Here is a 15,278-nt window from a genome sequence, read left to right on the forward strand (position 1 = left end):
TTATTATTACCTTCAGTTTGTATTTTGTTTTTAAAGGTCGTTTTTGCTCTGTATTCTGTCTATTAAGCTTACGATGTTATTTCTGTTAATCTTGACGGTAAATTTCTTGCGCTATGGATTGTAAGCTACTTTTATGCCTTAATAAAATGTTTAAAGTTAAAAAAAAAAACTCTATGGTACTTTTGCACCATAGAGTTTTAACCTCCCAAATGGCTAGAGCGTCCGGGAAAACCATAGAGTTTCCTGGAAACGCCTAGAGTGACCCCGCACGGGCGCCGCCATATTGATGATGTCACTTCTTGACGACATCATCAACTCTACTGCTGCAGGAGGTGGAGCCCATCACAAAATGGCCGCTGACACATAATGGCTTCCACAGGAGGAGGAGGAGTCAGCCACAAAATGGCTGCCACAACTTCAGTCACAAACTGACAATCCATCTGCTGGGGTGGCATTTGCTGCCAAAGAAAATCTGTGCAGCCAATCAAATCTCCAACGGCCAGTCAAGAGTCTTGCAGGAAAAAAGCCCTACTTGGCCCCACCCATTTATTTGAAAGTACTTCATGGGCACCAAGAAAGGTGTCAGTGGGTGCCACGGAGCCCAGGGTCAATACGCTCAAAGTCAGGGCCCCTTCTCTGCAGGGGGTGGGGTGAGCTTACTGGGAGCTGGAAGTTTCAGCCCCTGTGACTTCCAGTGGGACCCAGAAATGACACTCTGGTTTTTGGGCAAAAACTCTGTGGTAGAATGAGCTTCTACCAGAGAGTTTTTGGCCAACCTCCAAAGCTTTGCCCCATGTGCCTGTGTCACTTCTAGGTCACATCGGAATTACATAGGCAGGGGTTTTTAAAAAGTAGGAATGCGCAGGAACGCAGTTCCGGCTAGCTTGGTGTCAAGAGTGTGGCCTAATATGCAAATGAGTTCCTGCTGGGCATTTTCTACAAAAAAAGCCCTGTGTGAAACAATGGTTACACTAGGGGGTGTGGCCTAATATGCAAATGAGTTCCCCGCTGAGCCTTTCCCACAAAAAGCCCTGCGTGAAACAATGGCGCTATCAGGGGTGTGGCCTAACATGCAAATGAGTTCCTGCTGAGCTTTTTCTACAAAAAAGCCCTGTGTGGAACAATGGTAGCATCAAGGGGTGTGGCCTAATAGGCAAATGAGTTCCTGCTGGGCATTTTCTACAACAAAAGTCCTGTACGTATGCACGTTGCTGAAATGGTGGGTGTTCCGCCCTTGGGTTTTTTTTTTTTACAGTATTTTTATGGGCACCTGGCCTTGTTTTGGGGGTGATCCTCCCCGTCAGCCAGCTGACCCCCAGTGGAGAAGTAGGGGCCCCCTGCCCTACCGGAGCTTCTGGCATCCCCACTCGTATGGGTGCTCACAGCTCTCGGAGGTTGGAAAGGCCCTTCCGCACTGGAGAGGTGCTCAGAATAGGTTTGGTTGAGCTAGGACCGGATGCAGAAAGGAGTTCAAAGAAGAATAAAGGGTGGGGGAGGGCGGGGGGGAGGATACGTCACCGTCACAGATGGGGCAGCAGGAACCGTGAGGTGTGAACTGCTCGGCCGTGGGGCAACTCAGAAGCGGGCATCCCTGGTGCACACAAACCCAGGTCAGATCCTGCAAAGAAAACAGACACACCTGGGCTGAGACAGCCTCGCAAGAGGATGGGGAAGTGAGAGCCGTGTGCAGCTCAGGGGACAGCCACCCGGGGAGCCTTTTCGGGGGACAAAAGAAGGTGGACAGGTCCCCCCTTGGTCACCAGCGTAGAACGGGGAGATAAAGTTGCCAGATTCAGGTTAGAATCCTAGAATCATGGAATTGGACGGGACCTCCAGAGTCATCAAGTTCAACCCCCTGCTCTCTCTCTCTCTCTCTCTCTGCAGGGAATTCACAAACACCTTCACCACACAAACATACATCCCCGGTGATAGGGTTGCCAATCCCCAGGTGGGGGAAGGGGATCTCCAAGTTTGGAGGCCCTCCCCCCGCTTCAGGGTCATCAGAAAGCAGGGGGGGAAGGGGAGGGAAATGTCTGCTGGGCACTCCGTTATGCCCTATGGAGACATTCCCATAGAAAATAATGGAGAATTGATCTGCGGGTATCTGGGGCTCCGGGGGGGGGGGGGGCTGTTTTTTGAGGTAGAGGCACCAAATTTTCAGTATATCATCCAGTGGCTCTCCCCCAAAATATCCCTCAAGTTTCAAAATGATTGGACGAAGGGGTCCAATTCTGTGAGCCCCCCAAAAAGGCGCCCCTAGCCATTATTTCCTATGGAAGGAAGGCATTGAAAAGGTGTGCGGTCCCTCTCAATGTGATGGCAAGTATTCCCTTTGGAGTTCAATTCTGTTCGTCACATCCTTGCTCCCAGCTCCACCCCCCAAAGTCATATGAACATATGAAGCTGCCTTCTACTGAATCAGACCCCCCTCGGTCCATCAAAGTCACTCTTGTCTACTCAGACTGGCAGCGGCTCTCCACGGTCTCAAGCTGAGGTTTTTCACACCTACTTGCCTGGACCCTTTTTGGAGATGCCGGGGATTGAACCTGGGGCATTCTGCTTACCAAGGAGGTGCTCTACCACTGAGCCACCATCCCCCCCCCTGACCGGCAGTGGATCTCCAGGGTCCAAAGTGAGGTTTTTCATGCCTATATGCCTGGACCCTTTTTAGTTGGAGATGCCGGGGATTGAACCTGGGACCTTCTGCTTCCCAAGCAGATGCTCTACCACTGAGCCACAGCCCCATTCATGGCTCTCCAGGGTCTCAAGCTGAGGTTTTTCACGCCTACTTGCCTGGACCCTTTTGAGTTGGAGATGCCGGGGATTGAACCTGGGACCTTCTGCTTCCCAAGCAGATGCTCTACCACTGAGCCACAGCCCCATTCATGGCTCTCCAGGGTCTCAAGCTGAGGTTTTTCACGCCTACTTGCCTGGACCCTTTTGAGTTGGAGATGCCGGGGATTGAACCTGGGACCTTCTGCTTACCAAGCAGATGCTCTACCACTGAGCCACAGCCCCATTCATGGCTCTCCAGGGTCTCAAGCTGAGGTTTTTCACGCCTACTTGCCTGGACCCTTTTGAGTTGGAGATGCCGGGGATTGAACCTGGGACCTTCTGCTTACCAAGCAGATGCTCTACCACTGAGCCACAGCCCCATTCATGGCTCTCCAGGGTCTCAAGCTGAGGTTTTTCACGCCTACTTGCCTGGACCCTTTTGAGTTGGAGATGCCGGGGATTGAACCTGGGACCTTCTGCTTACCAAGCAGATGCTCTACCACTGAGCCACAGCCCCATTCATGGCTCTCCAGGGTCTCAAGCTGAGGTTTTTCACGCCTACTTGCCTGGACCCTTTTAGTTGGAGATGCTGGGGATTGAACCTGGGACCTTCTGCTTATCGAGGAGATGCTCTACCACTGAGCCACAGCCCCATTCATGGCTCTCCAGGGTCTCAAGCTGAGGTTTTTCATGCCTACTTGCCTGGACCCTTTTAGTTGGAGATGCTGGGGATTGAACCTGGGACCTTCTGCTTATCGAGGAGATGCTCTACCACTGAGCCACAGCCCCATTCATGGCTCTCCAGGGTCTCAAGCTGAGGTTTTTCATGCCTACTTGCCTGGACCGTTTTGAGTTGGAGATGCCGGGGATTGAACCTGGGACCTGCTGCTTATCGAGCAGATGCTCTACCACTGAGCCACAGCCCCATTCATGGCTCTCCAGGGTCTCAAGCTGAGGTTTTTCATGCCTACTTGCCTGGACCCTTTTAGTTGGAGATGCCGGGGATTGAACCTGGGACCTTCTGCTTATCGAGGAGATGCTCTACCACTGAGCCACAGCCCCATTCATGGCTCTCCAGGGTCTCAAGCTGAGGTTTTTCATGCCTACTTGCCTGGACCGTTTTGAGTTGGAGATGCTGGGGATTGAACCTGGGACCTGCTGCTTATCGAGGAGATGCTCTACCACTGAGCCACAGCCCCATTCATGGCTCTCCAGGGTCTCAAGCTGAGGTTTTTCATGCCTACTTGCCTGGACCCTTTTAGTTGGAGATGCCGGGGATTGAACCTGGGACCTTCTGCTTCCCAAGCAGAGGCTCTACCACTGAGCCACCATCCCTCCCTAAGTCCCCAGATCTTTCTTGATGGGACTTCGCAACCCTACTTGGTGACCCCTGCTCCATGCCCAGAAGATGCCCCCCCTCCAAAAAACAAAAATCACTCCAGGATCAGTGTCCCCTTTGTGAGTTAGCGTGAGCTAGCTCACAGATTCTTAGCCTCCAGCTCACACATTCCTGTCTTAGCTCAGGAAGGAGGAGCCCAGAGCATGCTAATTGATGCAGGAGCTCAGCACTTTAAGGCCACTAGCTTACAAAGTAGATTTTTTGCTCACAAGACTCGGCAGCTTAGAGGGAACATTGTCCTGGACCAGCATTCCCTCTAAGCTGAGTTAGCGTGAGCTAGCTCACAGTTCTTTGTCCTCCAGCTCACACATTTTTGTCTTCGCTCAAGAAGGACGGCCACAGAGCGCATTCATTTGTGTAGGAGCTCACAACTTTAAGGAGCCCCGCGGCGCAGAGTGGTAACGCTGCAGTACTGCAGTCCTAAGTTCTGCTCACAACCTGAGTTCGATCCCCGGCGGAAGCTGGGTTTTCAGGTTGCCGGCTCGAGGTTGACTCAGCCTTCCATCCTTCCGAGGTCGGTCAAACGAGTACCCAGCTTGCTTGGGGGAAAAGTGGAGGTGACTGGGGAAGACAATGGCAAACCACCCTGTAAAAAGTCTGCTGTGAAAACGTGAAAGCAACGTCACCCTAGTCAGGAATGACTGGTGCTTGCACAGGGGACCTTTCCTTTCCAGCTGAAAGAGCCCTGTGGCGCAGAGTGGTAAAGCTGCAGTCCTAAGCTCTGCTCATGACCTGAGTTCGATTCCCGACGGAAGCTGGGTTTTCAGGTAGCCGGCTTGAGGTTGACTCACACCCTTCTGAGGTTGGTAAAAGGAGTACCCAGTTTGCTGGGGGAAAAGTGTAGGTGGCTAGGGAAGGCAATGGCAAACCACTCCGTAAAAAGTCTGCCGTGAAAACGTGAAAGCAACGTCATCCCAGAGTCGGAAATGACTGGTGCTTGTACAGGGGACTACCTTTACCTTAGGAGCCCCGTGGTGCAGAGTGTTAAAGCCGCAGTACTGCAGTCCTAAGCTCTGCTCATGACCTGAGTTCGATCCCCGGCGGAAGCTGGGTTTTCAGGTCACCGGCTCCAGGTTGACTCAGCCTTCCCTCCTTCCAAGATCGGTCAAAGGAGTCCCCAGCTTGCTGGGGGGAAAGTGTAGATGACTGGGGAAGGCAAGGGCAAACCACCCTGTAAAAAGTCTGCCGTGAAAACGATGCGAAAGCAACGTCACCCGAGTCGGAAACGACTGGTGCTTGCACAGGGGACCTTTCCTTTCCTTACAGCTTTAATGCCAGTCGCTCATGAAGCAGAGTTTTTGCTCACAAGACTCCACAGCTTAGAGGGAGAATTGTTTAGGATCCCTGGCCAAACTGGCCTGGAGAAAAATTGTTTCCTGACCGCAAAGTGGCAACCAGCATTTCCTTGGGCATGTAAGAAAAGGCCACGAGAACTAACACGAATGCAACCCTTCCTGGGGACACTTCCTCTAAAATTCACCTGCTCTGCTTGCTGAGGCTGGTGTGTATGTGTGTGTGTGCGTGAATTCACTCGTCATTCTGAACTTGAAAAGGGAGATGAGGGGGCTGAAATCTGAACTCTTTTGAAGGAAGACCGAGCCAAGAGGGCAGCTGTGTCGGTCTGAAGCAATAGAACAAAGCAGTGGACAAGTCGCACCTTTAAGACCCAACCAAGTTTTATTCGGATTGTCAGCTTTCGTATGCTCTTAAGCAGATTTCATCAGACAAAATGGAATGGCAAGCCATCTTTAAATATAGAGAAAGTGGGCAGTGAGTTGACACCCAGATTTATGGCAATTCAGACCTATGACATGTCTGCTTTCTATCACCCTCCACTGCTGTAACAGCCCAGTTAACAATACTAAACAAACAAACACAGACCCCAATTTGTGATTCTTTTGATCTGCTAAAAACATTCCCATGACTCTACGTACCAACTCACTGCCCACTTTCTCTATATTTAAAGATGGCTTGCCATTCCATTTTGTCTGATGAAGTCTGCTTAAGAGCCAGTTTGGTGTAGTGGTTAAGTGTGCGGACTCTTATCTTGGAGAACTGGGTTTGATTCCCCACTCCTCCACTTGCAGCTGCTGGAATGGCCTTGGGTCAGCCATAGCTCTGGCAGAGGTTGTCCTTGAAAGGGCAGCTGCTGTGAGAGCCCTCTCCAGCCCCACCCACCTCACAGGGTGTCTGTTGTGGGAGGAGGGGAAGGTTAAGGAGATTGTGAGCCGCTCTGAGACTCTTCGGAGTGGAGGGCGGGATATAAATCCAATATCTTCTTCATACGAAAGCTTCCATTCTGAATAAAACTTAGTCGATTTTAAAGGCGCAGCTTCAAATCAAATCTAAATACCTTTAATGCAGAGGTGGCCAACGGTAGCTCTCCAGATGTTTTTGCCAACAACTCCCATCAGACCCAGCCATCAGCCGTGCTGGCTGGGGCTGAAGGGAGCTGTAGACAAAAAAAAACATCTGGAGAGCTACCGTTGGCCACCCCTGCTAATGGCATAACGGTATTAAAAGATACATTGCAGCATACACTTCCAGTGATTAAAATTCATCAAACAAGTACAATTCATATAAAAAGCCTATATCTAAGAACAACTGCTTCTGCTAAAAATTTAGCTACCGTATTAGTAGTTTCCGTAAAAGTATCATTGAGCAGATATTGAATGTGCTTAATTGGCTTCTAAATAGATCAGAGTACAAGGACAGAAGTTTGTCACGAGACTCTGTGTGTAATTGGCAATCGAGCATAATATGGGAAATGGAGTCAATATCAGTAGCGGGGCAACTGCAGAGTCATTCCTGTAAGGGAATGTTATGAAATTGACCCCACAGCATGTTAGAGGGGAAGACATTCAGCCCACTCCTCCACTTGCAGCTGCTGGGATGGCCTTGGGTCAGCCTGAGCTCTCTTATCTGGGAGAACCGGGTTTGTTTCCCCACTCCTCCACTTGCAGCTGCTGGGATGGCCTTGGGTCAGCCAGAGCTCTCTTATCTGGGAGAACTGGCTTTTATTCCCCACTCCTCCATTTGCAGCTGCTGGAATGGCCTTGGGTCAGCCAGAGCTCTCTTATCTGGGAGAACTGGCTTTTATTCCCCACTCCTCCATTTGCAGCTGCTGGAATGGCCTTGGGTCAGCCAGAGCTCTCTTATCTGGGAGAACCGGGTTTGATTCCCCACTCCTCCACTTGCACCTGCTGGAATGGCCTTGGGTCAGCCAGAACTCTCTTATCTGGGAGAACCAGGTTTGATTCCCCACTCCTCCACTCACAGCTGCTGGAATGGCCTTGGGTCAGCCTTAGCTCTCTTATCTGGGAGAACCGGGTGTGATTCCCCACTCCTCCACTTGCACCTGCTGGAATGGCCTTGGGTCAGCCTGAGCTCTCTTATCTGGGAGAACCGGGTTTGTTTCCCCACTCCTCCACTTGCAGCTGCTGGGATGGCCTTGGGTCAGCCAGAGCTCTCTTATCTGGGAGAACTGGCTTTTATTCCCCACTCCTCCATTTGCAGCTGCTGGAATGGCCTTGGGTCAGCCAGAGCTCTCTTATCTGGGAGAACCGGGTTTGATTCCCCCCTCCTCCACTTGCAGCTGCTGGAATGGCCTTGGGTCAGCCAGAGCTCTCTTATCTGGGAGAACTGGGTTTGATTCCCCCCTCCTCCACTTGCAGCTGCTGGAATGGCCTTGGGTCAGCCATAGCTGTCGTAGGAGTTGTCCTTGAAAAGGCAGCTGCCGTGAGAGCTCTCGGCCCCACCCATCTCACAGGGGCGGTCTGTTGTGGGGGAGGAAGTTAAAAGGAGACTGTGAGCCACTTTGAGATTCATAGTATAGGGTGGGATATAAATCCAATATCATCATCATCTTCATCATCTTCTCCTCCCTCTTCCTTTTCTTCGTCTTCCCCATGACAGACACCCTGTAGGGCATGTGGAGCTAAGAGAGCTCTCAGAGAACCGTGACTGATCCAAGATCACCCAGCTGGCTGCATGTGAAGGAGGAAGGGAGGGATCAAACATGGCTCTCTGGATTTGAGTTTGCCGCTCTTAATCACTACACTAAAGCGGTCCTGAAGGCACAAACTGGGATGATGGCAGGGCCTTACGCTGCACCTCCTTGAAGTGTGGGCTCAAGAGAAGTGGCAGGGATCAGCCGTGAGTCCCCTCTGTCCAGACAACTCTTCCCCCACCCTGTTTGGCTTGCGGGGCGGCGGCGTTCTCTCACCTGGCATTGGCAAGTGTAGCACGGCTCGTCAGTGGCATGGACCTCATTGCCCACCAGGCCGGAAGTGCAGTTGCTCAGCGCCTCTGCAAAGAGTGGATCGGCACCGTCAGCAGAAGCCGTTGCAATAACAAGAGCCCCCAAAGAAGGTGCCCCCTACGCTTCGTGATTCCAAATGGAGGGAAAGCATTTAAAAGGGGTGCGGTGCCTTGAAACCAGGGTCGCCAGTTTCCTGAAAGTCAGGGAAATGGAAATTGGCCAGGGAAAATCAGGGAAATTGGTCTGAAGTCAGGGAAATGGCGATTAAAATATATTCAAGTGGTGGATTTTTGACCTGCTGCTGGAAGAGCCTGATCTGTTCTTGCGGCAACTGGAATAGAGAAGTAGCAGAATGCAAGCAAAACTTAATGATGCCCTTTCCCAGCTCCACCTCCAGCAACCAGCCTAATGTGTTTGTTGAGCTCTGTCCCTGCATGATTTCCCAGGTCTGCCTGGAGCATTTGCAAAGCAAGGCACGTTTAGACGTTTAGCAATATACAAACCTTAAATATCTAACTGTTTTCATCCCTACCTGCTAGTACTGCACTTTACATATAAAAATAAGCATGCTTTTGGGTCATGCTTGTGAATGGAATGGACATTTTGTCTTCTGCTAAAACCCAGCTCAGAGTTGTGAATGAGTTTTGCCACTGTTGGATTTCACAGACAACTAGCACCCTGCAAAGTAAATTTTGCAAATGTGATTGCTTGTTCCTGCTGGAGTTTACAGAGTACCAGCTTTCTCACCCTCTTTCCTGACCTCTCCCATGCATAAAGGTTGCAAATGAGGGTTGTCTGCTTCTCTAGATTGCAGAAATTCCACCTCCTTTCTTGCTGCCAATCTGCTTATTACACTTTCTGGAACCAGAAAGTGAAAGTGAAATTTCCCCAGCTTTGGGGGGGGGGGGAGTTTCTACTGGTTCGCATTCAGAGTTTCCTTGAATCGAAGTTGGTATCTTGGTGTAATTTCTGGTGCAACTGCAAAGCAGACGTTGCCGCAGTTAATGTTGAAAGAAGCTGATCTTAAATCTCTTGCTTCGACAAATATTTTTGCAGTTGAGACTCGGGTAGTTGTAGCGTGGAACATTTCATTAAGCCTTGCATTAACGCAACACGACCTACTCGTTTTTGAACTTGTGGTTATATTTGAATGGCGGTCAGGGAAATTGGCAAATGTTAGTCAGGGAAAGGCAAAATAAAATTTGAGTGGCAAGCCTGTAAACGTGATGGCCAAAACTCTCTTCAGAGTTCAAGAGTGCTTGTCACCCCATTGCTCCTGGCTCCACCCCCCCAAAAGTTTCCTTGCTCCACCCCCAAAGTCCCCAGATATTTCCTGAGTAGGACCTGGCAACCCTAATCCATATGGAGATTAAATTTGTACCACGGAGTGGCAGGCAGGACAGTTCCTGATGCACCAGTGAGGCCGGGGGGGGGGGGCAGGACTAGGCTTCCCAATCCCTAGGTCCCAGCGGGGGATCCCCTGGTTTTACAGGCTTCCCCCCTCCCCCAGCCAGCTGGCCAGCGGGGGAAGCTCCACCCCCACAGCCATTATGCACCTCCAGGAACGATTCCCATAGGCAATGATGGGGAATTGATCCGCGGGTGTCAGGGGCTCTGGGGGGGCTGTTTTTTGAGGTACAGGTGCCAAATTTTCCGTATAGCATCTAGTGCCTCTCCCCAAAATACCTCCCAAGTTTCAAAAGGATTGGACCAGGGGGTCCAATTCTATGAGCCCCAAAAGAAGGTGCCCCTATCCTTCATTATTTCCTAAGGAAGGAAGGCATTCGAAAAGGTGTGCTGTCCCTTTAAATGTGATGGCCAGAACTCCCTTGGAGTTCAATTATGCTTGTCACACCCTTGCTCCTGGCTCCACCCCCAATGTCTCCTGGCTCCACCCCCAAAGTCCCCAGATATTTCTTGAATTGGACTTGGCAACCCTAGGCGGGACTCTATCGAGCACCCTCTAGGTAAGGGGAGGTCTACTCACGAGCGCAACTGGAGCAGCAGTGCCCAGGGCCAGGGGGCAGGATCTGGTCCCGGGGGCAGTCCACCAGGCTGGGACACTGCTTGCGGTAGCACTGCAGATGCTGTTCACCGTCCGACATCAGCTGAGGAAGAGAAGACAGAAGAGGCGGTCAGGTTGCAGCTAGGGTTGCCAGCCTCCAGGTGAGGCCTGGAGACCGCTTGGAATTCCAGCTGCTCTCCAGACTGCAGGGTTCGCTCCCCCCCTGGAAAAAGCGGGAGATCCAAAGGGCAGTTTCCATGGCATTATACCCTGCACAGGTCCCAATCTGAAAATTGTTGTGGAATCCATCCCCTCGTGCAATATACTTCCTGTGTATTTGGGGTATCTTCATAAATTATTTGGACACTTTATTCTATTATTGTTGATTCGTTTTGTGTTTGCACAGTGCTTTTGCTTTGATCCCCAGGTGTGGGCAGGGGATCCCCTTGGCTGGAAGCCCTCCCCCTTCTTCAAGGTCATGGAGAGCTAGTTTGGTGTAGTGGTTAAGCGTGCGGACTCTTATCTGGGAGAACCGGGTTTGATTTCCCACTCCTCCACTTGCACCTGCTGGAATGGCCTTGGGTCAGCCATAGCTCTGGCAGAGGTTGTCCTTGAAAGGGCAGCTGCTGTGTGAGTCCTCTCACCCCACCCACCTCACAGGGTGTCTGTTGTGGGGGAGGAAGATAAAGGAGATTGTGAGCTGCTCTGAGACTCTGTCCTTGAAAGGGCAGCTGCTGAGAGCCCTCTCAGCCCCACCTACCTCACAGGGTGTCTGTTGTGGGGGAGGAAGGGAAAGGAGATTGTAGGCCGCTCTGAGACTCTGTCCTTGAAAGGGCAGCTGCTGTGAGTGCCCTCTCAGCCCCACCTACCTGCCAGCAGGGGGGTGGGGGCTTTCCAGTGTTTTGCACTGAGTGTCACATGTATGACTATCTGCCCACAGGACAGAAGTCTTGGGTGTGTGCTCGATGCAAGGAGCTCCTGGTCCTCAGGGAACGAGTTCGTACCCTTGAGGCCGAGGTGACTGCCCTGGAGAAGCAGAGACGGTCAGTTAGGCAATTGGGGAAGACTCTTGGGGGCGTATTAGATGAGCCCCACTCTGAATGTGGCAGCCCCGTTGCTGCCAGAGAGCGTGAGGGTCTAGAGGGAACAGGGCACCTTGCTGAGGATAAGGGGAATGCGCCCTCAGAAGGGACCTCTTCTTCGGTTGGTGAGCGGGTATCCTTTCGCGCCAAGGAACCATCCCTGGGCAGGGGGAGAGGGGGGGTCTTGGTAGTTGGTGATTCGATCCTTAGGCAAGTAGACAGCTGGGTGGCGAAACCGCGTATTGACCGTATGGTGACTTGCCTGCCTGGTGCGAAGGTAGCAGACATTACGCGTGTAGTAGATAGGCTGAAAGACAGTGCTGGGGAGGAGCCTGTGGTCATGGTGCATGTTGGCACCAACGATGTGGGGAAATGCAGTCGTGAGGTCCTGGAGGAGAAATTTAGGCTGCTAGGTGGGAGACTTAAGGCCAGGACCTCCAAGGTGGCCTTCTCGGAAGTGCTACCTGTTCCACGTGCAGGGCAGGAGAGACAGGCGCAAATTAGAAGTCTCAATGTGTGGATGAGACGATGGTGTAAGGAGGAAGGGTTTAAGTTTGTTAGGCACTGGGATGCTTTCTGGAACAAGCCGGAGCTGTACAAAAGAGACGGTCTCCACTTGTCTCCGGATGGAACCAGGCTGCTGGCGCTTAAAATCAAAAAGGTGGCAGAGCAGTTTTTAAACTAAATCTTGGGGGAAAGCCGACAGGAGATGGAATGTCTCTGGTTCGGGAGGACTCGTCTCAAAGAGATGAAGGGTTGGCTTCTATTTTTCTACCGAGTAACGGATCAGAGTTGTCCACTGTGATGGTGACAAACAGTATGGACTGTCTGCTAGAGTCTCGAGGCGGCAGGAGAGAGGTGGCGGGCCTAGCTTGCTTGGGAAATTATAAATGTTTGTATGCAAATGCTAGAAGTGTCCGAAGTAAAATTGGTGAATTGGAATGTTTAGTGTTGGGAGAAAACATAGACATTGTGGGAATTTCAGAAACTTGGTGGAATGAGGAGAATCAGTGGGACACGGTGATTCCTGGATATAAGTTATATCGGAAGGATAGGGAGGGAAGGGTTGGAGGTGGGGTGGCTCTGTATGTCAGAGAGGATATACGGTCCAGTAAGACTGAGGTCAGAGAATTAGATTCCCTTTTAGAAATGCTTTGGGTTGAAATAGAGGGCCCAAAAAGAAATTTAACTATGGGAGTTTGTTATCGCCCACCAAATCAAAAGAGAGAGGACGATTATAATATGATGGAGGGATTAAAGATAGCGGCTAAACGTAAAAACTGTGTCGTAATAGGTGATTTTAACTACCCGCAGATTGATTGGGTCAATATGTGTTCTGGTCGAGAGAAAGAGATTGAGTTTCTTGATGCTCTCAATGACTGTGCTATGGAGCAGATGGTCTCAGAACCTACCAGGGGTGGGGCGATCCTGGATCTGGTCCTAAGTAATGCCCAAGACTTGGTGAGAGACGTAAAAGTGATTGCGCCGCTTGGGAACAGTGACCATAATGTTATTGATTTCACCATTTGTATAAATAGGGAGTTGCCCAAAAAGACCGCCACAACCACATTTAACTTTAAAAGGGGTAAATTCTCTGAGATGAGGAGGCATGTGAGGAGGAAACTGAAAGGAAAGGTAAATACGGTCAAAACCCTTGGGGAAGCTTGGAGACTATTTAAAACTATAATCCTAGAAGCTCAGATAAAATACATACCACAAGTTAGGAAAGGCACAAACAGGTATAAGAAGAGGCCAGCATGGTTAACAAACAAAGTAATGGAAGCTGTAAAAGGTAAGAAGGACTCCTTTAAGCGGTGGAAAACCAGTCCAAGTGAGATTAATAAAAGGGAACACAGGCAGTGGCAAATCAAATGCAAGACTGTGATCAGGCAGGCAAAAAGGGACTATGAGGAGCATATTGCAAAAAACATAAAGACCAACAATAAAAATTTCTTCAAATATATTAGAAGTAGGAAACCAGCCAGGGAAGCAGTGGGGCCCTTGGATGACCATGGGGTAAAAGGATTACTGAAGGAGGATGGGGAAATGGCTGAGAAGCTGAATGCATTTTTTGCCTCCGTCTTCACCGTGGAAGATGAGAAGTGTTTGCCCGCCCCAGAACCACTAATATTGGAAGGGGTGTTGAAAGACCTGAGTCAGATTGAGGTGACAAAAGAGGAGGTCCTACAACTGATAGACAAATTAAAAACTAATAAGTCACCGGGTCCGGATGGCATACATCCGAGAGTTCTGAAAGAACTCAAAGTTGAACTTGTGGATCTTCTAACAAAAATCTGTAATCTTTCATTGAAATCTGCCTCCGTTCCTGAGGACTGGAAGGTAGCAAATGTCACCCCCATCTTTAAAAAGGGTTCCAGAGGAGATCCGGGAAATTACAGGCCAGTCAGTCTGACTTCAATACCGGGAAAGTTGGTAGAAACCATTATCAAGGACAGAATGAGTAGGCACATTGATGAACACGGGTTATTGAGGAAGACTCAGCATGGGTTCTGCAAGGGAAGATCTTGCCTCACTAACCTGTTACATTTCTTTGAGGGGGTGAACAAACATGTGGACAAAGGAGACCCGATAGATGTTGTTTACCTTGACTTCCAGAAAGCTTTTGATAAAGTTCCTCATCAAAGGCTCCTTAGAAAGCTTGAGAGTCATGGAGTAAAAGGACAGGTCCTCTTATGGATCAAAAACTGGCTGAGTAATAGGAAGCAGAGAGTGAGTATAAATGGGCAGTCTTCGCAGTGGAGGACAGTAAGCAGTGGGGTGCCGCAGGGCTCGGTACTGGGTCCCATCCTCTTTAACTTGTTCATAAATGATTTAGAGTTGGGAGTGAGCAGTGAAGTGGCCAAATTTGCGGATGACACTAAATTGTTCAGGGTGGTGAGAACCAGAGAGGATTGTGAGGAACTCCAAAGGGATCTGTTGAGGCTGGGTGAGTGGGCGTCAACGTGGCAGATGCGGTTCAATGTGGCCAAGTGCAAAGTAATGCACATTGGGGCCAAGAATCCCAGCTACAAATACAAGTTGATGGGGTGTGAACTGGCAGAGACAGACCAAGAGAGAGATCTTGGGGTCATGGTAGATAATTCACTGAAAATGTCAAGACAGTGTGCGTTTGCAATAAAAAAGGCCAACGCCATGCTGGGAATTATTAGGAAGGGAATTGAAAACAAATCAGCCAGTATCATAATGCCTCTGTATAAATCGATGGTGCGGTCTCATTTGGAGTACTGTGTGCAGTTCTGGTCGCCGCACCTCAAAAAGGATATTATAGCATTGGAGAAAGTTCAGAAAAGGGCAACTAAAATGATTAAAGGGCTGGAACACCTTCCCTATGAAGAAAGGTTGAAACGCTTAGGGCTCTTTAGCTTGGAGAAACGTCGACTGAGGGGTGACATGATAGAAGTTTACAAGATAATGCATGGGATGGAGAAAGTAGAGAAAGAAGTACTTTTCTCCCTTTCTCACAATACAAGAACTCGTGGGCATTCGATGAAATTGCTGAGCAGACAGGTTAAAACGGATAAAAGGAAGTACTTCTTCACCCAAAGGGTGATTAACATGTGGAATTCACTGCCACAGGAGGTGGTGGCGTCCACAAGCATAGCCACCTTCAAGAAGGGGTTAGATAAAAATATGGAGCAGAGGTCCATCAGTGGCTATTAGCCACAGTGTGTGTGTGTGTGTGTGTGTGTGTATATATATATATATATATTTGGCCGCTGTGTGACACAGAATGTT

At 50.1% G+C, this 15,278-nt stretch overlaps 1 protein-coding gene across 1 annotated transcript in view; it reads right to left on the reverse strand.

The window, feature by feature from the left end:
* LOC132575786 (kielin/chordin-like protein) overlaps window positions 1-15,278 on the reverse strand; it is a 70,306-nt gene that overhangs the window by 25,100 nt on the left and 29,928 nt on the right. Inside the window, exons 10-12 of the mRNA XM_060244476.1 lie at window positions 10,423-10,543; window positions 8,400-8,482; window positions 1,519-1,618 (exon numbers count right to left, since the gene is read on the reverse strand). Coding sequence (XP_060100459.1) covers window positions 1,519-1,618; window positions 8,400-8,482; window positions 10,423-10,543 — 304 coding nt within the window. The remainder of the gene's footprint in view (window positions 1-1,518; window positions 1,619-8,399; window positions 8,483-10,422; window positions 10,544-15,278) is intronic.

The sequence above is a fragment of the Heteronotia binoei genome, chromosome 8 (genome assembly GCF_032191835.1).
Source record: "Heteronotia binoei isolate CCM8104 ecotype False Entrance Well chromosome 8, APGP_CSIRO_Hbin_v1, whole genome shotgun sequence".
NCBI classification, from domain to species: Eukaryota; Metazoa; Chordata; class Lepidosauria; order Squamata; family Gekkonidae; genus Heteronotia; species Heteronotia binoei.